We start from the raw sequence: 6,467 nt of genomic DNA, 5'->3' as shown, positions 1-6,467 counted from the left end.
CAGGTCATAAAATCCCTTACATATTTTTTTTATGGCATAATGCAGAAAATATCATCCTGATTAGAGATGGTATGTAACAGGTGAAATCAGAGACCTGCTCCACTTGTTCCAGTAGCCTCTTCCAAAATATCAGCCTGTTGGGTTGCAAATGGTTTAATAAAGTTTTAATTAGACGTCATCGTAGCCTAAAGGACAAGACGTCTGGTGCATTCGTATCGAGCGGTGCACCAGTGTTCGGATCCCAGGCGGGTACCAATTTTTCTAATGAAATACGTACTCAAGAAATGTTCACGATTGGCTTCCACGGTGAAGGAATAACATCGTGTAATAAAAATCAAACCCGTAAAATTATAGTTTGCGTAATTAACGGTGGTAGAACCTTAAGTGAGTCCGCGCGGGTAGGTACCATCACCCTGCCTATTTTTGCCGTGAAGCTGTAATGCGTTTCGGTTTGAAGGTTGGGGCAGCCGTTGTAACTATTGGCAGGCGATGCTCGACTTCTGCGAGTCCACCATCTCGCAGAAGGAGGCGGCGGAACGGGAGAGGGAGAGCTCTTCTTCCCTCTCGGTGCCGTGCCGCCGCCGCCGAGCCGAGGGTCGGAGGAGGGCGTTTGTCCAGCTCCGGCCCCTATGGGGGGGCAGTCTCCTCCCGGTGATAGTCACGGGGCGACCCAAGGGGGTTGAGGCTGCGCCGCACGCTACCGTCACTCTAGCGCGCTGGCACCAGTAGGACGGGACGACGCGTCGGCGGCTGCGGACTGCGATGCGGACCGCATTTTCGTCGTAGCTGTGGTCGCCGAACATACTGTGGAAGAGCAACCCGGTCGGCGGTGTATCGCGTTCCGACCCGGCAGGCTGGTTCTGGCCCAGCGGGATATCCCGGAACACCAGCGGCATCGCCTAGGCGGCCTGGTAGGGCCGCCGTACCGTGGAGACCGGCGTCGTAGGTCGTCGACTATCGCCTCGACGACCCGTCGGTCGGGCGTCCTCGGGGTAGCGCCGCGTGTCTGGTTGTAGTGTTGACCGCGGGAACCCCCCTACTCTGACCGAGCTCTGACACCGGACGGAGATCGGACGTCGGGTGTAAGAGTGCAGGGGAGTCCTTTAGTGTGTGGGCCCTAAAATCCTTGGGCCCGTGATCTGCTCTTAAGACCTGCAGATCGTACCCCGCGCGCCCCCTAGGCGCGGAGACCTCGTAGAAGGTTCGGCCCCCGCCCGAAAAAGAAAAAAAAGCCGTTGTAACTATACTTGAGACCTTAGAACTTATATATCAAGGTGGTTGGCACATTTACGTTGTAGATGTCTATGGGTTCCAGTAACCACTTAACACCAGATGGGCTATGAGCTCGTTCACGCATCTAAACAAAAAATATTTATAAAATTTCCTAATACCAAACTAGGACACGCATGCATGTTAATGTTAGTGCTATCTTTTTTATTACAATAAGTGTATGGACAAAAGAGCATGTTACTAACTGTTTGGGAACAGGATGTATATGCTATCTTTTTCTATTTTTGTACGTGAAAAGGGAAAAGAGCTTCCAAACTGTTTCGTTTCTAACTGTTTGCTGTGGAATGGAACAACGCAACAAATGGAAAATTGTGGAACAGCTGTTTCGGTCAATACAACAGTTCCAAGTTTTTTCTTAGACGAACCTGTTCAGTTTGACTATTCCGATAAATACGCCTCACCCCTAATTCTGATTTTGACATGTCTATGCTAACCAAATTGAAATCTAATCATAACAAAAAATTGTTTTAAAATTAAATTACGGAGACATTAAAACATTGCATAAAAAAAAAACTATGACAACAGTGTATTTTTTCTTAGCTGTGATGTTTGCTCACGGTAATTTTGCAGATTATCGAGATGGAAAGGAATTGCCTGTAACAAGCTATAAATTGTATGTTTAGGGGTGGAAATTTTCATAGTTATCGTTTGCCCGAGTAACATGAATAATAATTTTCAGAAAATACAATGGTGAGGGGTATTTGTTTGCGAATCCTAGTATTTGTACGAAATTACTTGATGAATTTGCGGATTCTGCATCTAATTTTACAAAATGCTCAATCAAACATGCGAGACCGATAAGACTATGTGAAAAATGTATTGATCATTATGTAAAATTTCGTGAGAGCTATAAAAATTTACTTCAAACCAATTTAAATGGAACTTCATGTGAAACCATCTTTATTTCTCATGATAGATTAGAGGTGGTTTTGAATTATCATGATAACATATTAGCTATTTGGAACAAAGGAAATTGTAATGGTACGTATATATTCTGTATATTAAAAAACTTGCAAGTTCAAGCAAGTCATTCTTGTGGAGATGGTTGACACTATTTTGTTTGTGCCAACGTAAAGATTTTCCAATTTTTTTTTGTAAATACATTTCCTTATTTTATGTTACCCGGTGAAAACTTTTAATGCTTTTGTTTTTTATTTCTTTTATAAGTATCTGAATAAAAGTAGAGTGAGAGCTATCTAGTAAGGTTCCTTAAATGCAATGCATGAGATACATGTCTGTTTATGTTTATTTTATCATTTTAGATTGTTTTAACTGGACTAAAGATAAACCAGAAATTTCAAATAAAACTTACCATTTTTATCAAATTTTTAATGAAACAATGCAATGTATTGAAGACAATATAAATCCCAAAGAGAATAGTACAAAAGTGTGTGAGAACTGTATGCAGAGCTACATACAGCTGAATAACTATTATGAATCTCTTAGTTTTGACAGAATAGGGCTGGATATTATATGCATGGATGTTATTGATTCTGTAAGTACACTAATTGTAACAATGAAGTAATCAAGTAATTCTTTTAATTTACTTGCAAATGCAAATAGATGTCTATAATGCATAATATTTTTTCTTACATAAAATATAAGTCATAATGAACACCAATTATTGTCAGCCAATTTACTCACATGAATGCAACAAACTATGCCATAGTTGACATCAAAGGCCAATTTCCATTTTTTATGATGGAGTAATAGTAATAAGAAATATAAATAGTGGTAAAGTTTTTGGGAACATGCAAAACCTACAGTGCCTACTACAAGCACCGTGCCTGTTTCTGGCAAGGAGCAGTAATGTGTTGTGTTTTGGAAGGATAGGACAATAATTATATCATACAATCACAATACAAAAGCCTCACATTTGCCAGGTGCCAGCGTGCACATTGTGATATCTATTGTTACTGGTTATAATACGAGCTTGCTAACACATTTATGCAATAAAATATTAGATTTGATAGAGAATACTGAGATTTCTCATATAAAGACTCAACTTCAAAAAAATAAACTAAAAATATAATGATTTACCTTATCATTTCAGATGAATGCAACTAGATCAATATGGAGCAAAAGCCTAAACTGTTGTAAATTGAGAAAGTCTCCAGAAATAATATTTTTGTGTTGTTCTGGAATTATTGCATGCTTACCAGTTTTGTATTATATTATGGTGAAATATTGTGGACCAATTAAGGACTTACCTAATATTTTAAAGCGTATGTATCAGTTTCTCATTTAATATCTATTTATCATGTCCTGTTTGGTATAATTTTACTAATACAAACAAAACATAATTTCAGAATCAAGATTCAAACAAAGGATATTAAGAACAGTTAATGGTATCAATTAGGTCACAATATTTTTATGTAAATCAACAATTCATTATTTATTTTTATACAATAACATTAGTTAAAAAGAATACATATTGTTTCATTGCTACAAGGAGTGTTGAGAACTATTACAAAAAACATTAAATTACACTTTACAACATTGCTCTTAGTAACATTAAATGACATTTGAGTCGACTATTATCAAAGGCGGCAATCTGACTTTTGGACAATGATTGGTAAATCAGAAAAACGAATTATTGACTTTGTATTCCATTGGCAGTCACAAAACTCTTCGGAACGACATCTTAGATAAATAACAGGTTAACTATTAACCTTTATTTAATGCAGGTTTTGAACCGTATTCTTTGAAGGAGACGATTATATTCAAATAAATCTGTATTGACATATCAATAAAAAAATTTTGTCCAAATGTACAGATTGCCGCCTTTGATAATAGACGACTCATTTATAATATATAACTTAATAATGATATATGGGACAAATGGTAAAGTTATGTTTTTTTCGAATTTTTAATGCAGAATTAGAATATATCAACACTTGAAAGGCAAACGTGACTAAGCGACAATGCATGAACTTTACAGTAGACTAATTTAAAGTTGAAATACCTGAAAAAAAATATATTTTAACAAATCTAGCTGTATGATTGAAATGATTATAATAGACCTAGAAGTAATTTTTTTTTTGCGCATTGAATATGGTTATTGCCTATCATTTAAGTATAAAGCAGTTATTGTCGCTTAGTCACGTTTGCTTTTGAAGAGTCAATATACTGTTCGCATTAAGTTTAAATATCTGCACTATGTTTATGTATGTACTGTATTTGTATCATATTAATATTTCAGTATGGGAATGGTTTCCTTACACCCAGCATAAATCTTCAGACTAGCACCTACTAAAATCTGCCATTAACATGATAGAGTGCATAATGTTCACCTGTGCCTAGCTTTCTTGTTGTTCTTTTTGATGCTGCCGCTACTACTGCTTCCGCTACTAGACATTTTGTGTTTTAGTGAGTTTGGTGTTAAATCAACTTTATTAATAATGTTTACATTAGATTCCTTTTCTTTTGGTGTGCCAGGTCGACTATCAAGTCCCATTCCTGATAATATTTTACTTTCACTACTAAATGCCTTCTGGAGCATGCCAGATGCAGTAGCTATTTTTTGTGTAGCTGTTTGTTTTGTTTGAGCACTAGTTAATGTTTTATCTAATGTTCCATTAGTATTTTGTTTCCCAGATGGCTTAGAAGCAATGCTTTCAGTGGAACCATGAATTGTCGTATGGTTAAGACCTCCAAGATTGAGATTTGAACTAATCTGTGTGTCTGAAGAGTCTTCATTAGTTTGCGATTCAGTTTCACTATTTCTTTCATCTGAAATAAGGAATTGTTATAAAAAATAAAATATATTTCGGTCGTGAGTTGATTATTTTCAGTTTCAATATCCTTACTTTTAGCTTCAGCAGCATCTACAAGTCCACTAACAGCCTGAAATAATTTAATGGATTTATGTTATCGTATTTTAAGACGTTATAAAACAGAATAATTCACTTAAAGATTAACTTACAGCCATAGACGTAATACTAGATTTAGAAAACAATCTTTCTGCTTCTTTGAACTTTCTGTTACGTTTGTCAGCTTTGGAATTAGTGCTTTTGTTCGTTGTGAGGTATCTATCCCATCCTCTAATTATATTTCCATACAATTGAGTATCTTCCAGATATGATCCCTCAAATGCATAAATCTGACGTTCCAAGTTCGCTAAAGTTTCCTGTAAACATTTTCATTAGGAAGGGTAGATTAAATGCTCAAAAGGACTGTCATTATGTCTACTTACAGCTACTTCAGCTTTCCGTTTGACCAATTCAGCTAGTTCAGCTCTAGTATCGGCTACTGAAGATTGTTTAGTAGCCATGTTGGTTCTTTTGGTTTGCACACTTTGAGCGTCATCAATGGGGCTTTGTGGTGAAATAACCATGCTGATGATTGTTGTTACTTGTGTTTTATAATTCCATAACAGATCACTTAAGACAGGCGTATTTTTTCTGAACAGAAATGTGCCACTTATTTCCAAAAACGCAAATTATTATTCTAGCAATTGTTGCCTTAAATTCCACAGATTTTTTTGATACAATTTTAATCAATTTTTCCTTTTAAGAAAGGCAAGGGATCTAAGCACATAAAGCCTTGTCTTCCACAGATTATTGTAATTTGTATACTCAATTTTTTTATGGGATTTTCTGACCTGGTAACTCAGACCTTAAGATCATGTCTTATTTTAATTTATATTCTTATTTTTATGAAAAATGATAATATGGAGTGAAATAAAATAAAATGGAGTTGATTGATTTGAGACATTAATTAACTGGGATGAAATTAAATGAAATGAGATGAGATGATATGGGATGAAATATAATCTCAGTAAAATGGTGGTCGTTCACTGAGATTTTTTAGTGGACTTTTTCGAGGATAAAACTAAGAGAAAAAATATCTGTGTAAAGGCACACAAGTACGGTATTACTTAAACGTCTTTTTGGCGGGAAGTGAAGTTGTGTGATTTGTTTTATTTTGTCTATTTAGTGTTTCTTTGGGTTTAAATATGTAATAACGGTGGTTTATTAATTGTTTAATATCTGTGAAAGTGCATAGATGTGGAAAAATGAAACAAAGCCGCTGAACGTAGCTTCTCGGTTCTTCCAGAAAATTCACAAAGTCTCGGTAAATAACCTCCATTTTACCGTGACTTTATTTCATCCGGTTTCATTTGATTTCATCCCAATTGGTTAAAGTCTAAAAGAAATCAACTTCATCTAATTTCG

General features: G+C 36.1%; 2 protein-coding genes across 4 annotated transcripts; one reads left to right on the top strand and one right to left on the bottom strand.

The window, feature by feature from the left end:
* The first annotated feature begins 1,631 nt into the window (after positions 1-1,631).
* LOC101743137 (osteopetrosis-associated transmembrane protein 1) lies at positions 1,632-3,718 on the top strand. 2 transcript variants are annotated; one of them, XM_038018905.2, is made up of 5 exons: positions 1,632-1,903; positions 1,970-1,980; positions 2,553-2,785; positions 3,344-3,515; positions 3,600-3,718. In XM_038018905.2, exons 1-5 carry the CDS (start codon positions 1,806-1,808, stop codon positions 3,647-3,649), a joined length of 564 nt encoding a protein of 187 aa, XP_037874833.1. In that variant the 5' UTR covers positions 1,632-1,805; the 3' UTR covers positions 3,650-3,718. The 2 variants fall into 2 exon arrangements, with proteins under 2 accessions (XP_037874833.1, XP_037874832.1); XM_038018904.2 differs by having other exon boundaries at positions 1,635-1,903; positions 1,970-2,271.
* On the bottom strand, positions 2,605-5,824 carry LOC101743098 (chromatin modification-related protein MEAF6). Of its 2 annotated transcripts, XR_009976180.1 has the most exons (5): positions 5,486-5,824; positions 5,216-5,419; positions 5,100-5,136; positions 4,092-5,022; positions 2,605-3,844 (listed from the first exon to the last, which is right to left on the bottom strand). XR_009976180.1 is itself a non-coding variant. In XM_038018906.2 (4 exons), the coding sequence occupies exons 1-4, from the start codon at positions 5,624-5,626 to the stop codon at positions 4,580-4,582; spliced, it is 825 nt and encodes a 274-aa protein (XP_037874834.1). In that variant the 5' UTR covers positions 5,627-5,824; the 3' UTR covers positions 2,605-4,579. The 2 variants fall into 2 exon arrangements, 1 of the variants encoding a protein (XP_037874834.1); XM_038018906.2 differs by having other exon boundaries at positions 2,605-5,022.
* Between the last annotated feature and the right edge of the window lie 643 nt (positions 5,825-6,467).

The sequence above is a fragment of the Bombyx mori genome, chromosome 22 (genome assembly GCF_030269925.1).
Source record: "Bombyx mori chromosome 22, ASM3026992v2".
NCBI classification, from domain to species: Eukaryota; Metazoa; Arthropoda; class Insecta; order Lepidoptera; family Bombycidae; genus Bombyx; species Bombyx mori.
Note: the sequence above shows the minus strand (reverse complement) of the source record. Positions and strands in the feature narration are given on the sequence as shown.

Bases quoted from the DNA above. Each gene is read 5' to 3' on its own strand.
- LOC101743137 (XM_038018904.2), top strand. From the start codon at position 1,806: ATGACAACAGTGTATTTTTTCTTAGCTGTGATGTTTGCTCACGGTAAT. The intron at 1,904-1,969 runs GTATGTTTAGGG...AATAATTTTCAG, and splicing joins CCTGTAACAAGCTATAAATT to AAAATACAATGGTGAGGGGT. The intron at 2,786-3,343 runs GTAAGTACACTA...TTATCATTTCAG, and splicing joins GCATGGATGTTATTGATTCT to ATGAATGCAACTAGATCAAT.
- LOC101743098 (XM_038018906.2), bottom strand. From the start codon at position 5,626: ATGGTTATTTCACCACAAAGCCCCATTGATGACGCTCAAAGTGTGCAA. The intron at 5,420-5,485 runs GTAAGTAGACAT...AAATGTTTACAG, and splicing joins AACGGAAAGCTGAAGTAGCT to GAAACTTTAGCGAACTTGGA. The intron at 5,137-5,215 runs GTAAGTTAATCT...AAATTATTTCAG, and splicing joins CTAGTATTACGTCTATGGCT to GCTGTTAGTGGACTTGTAGA.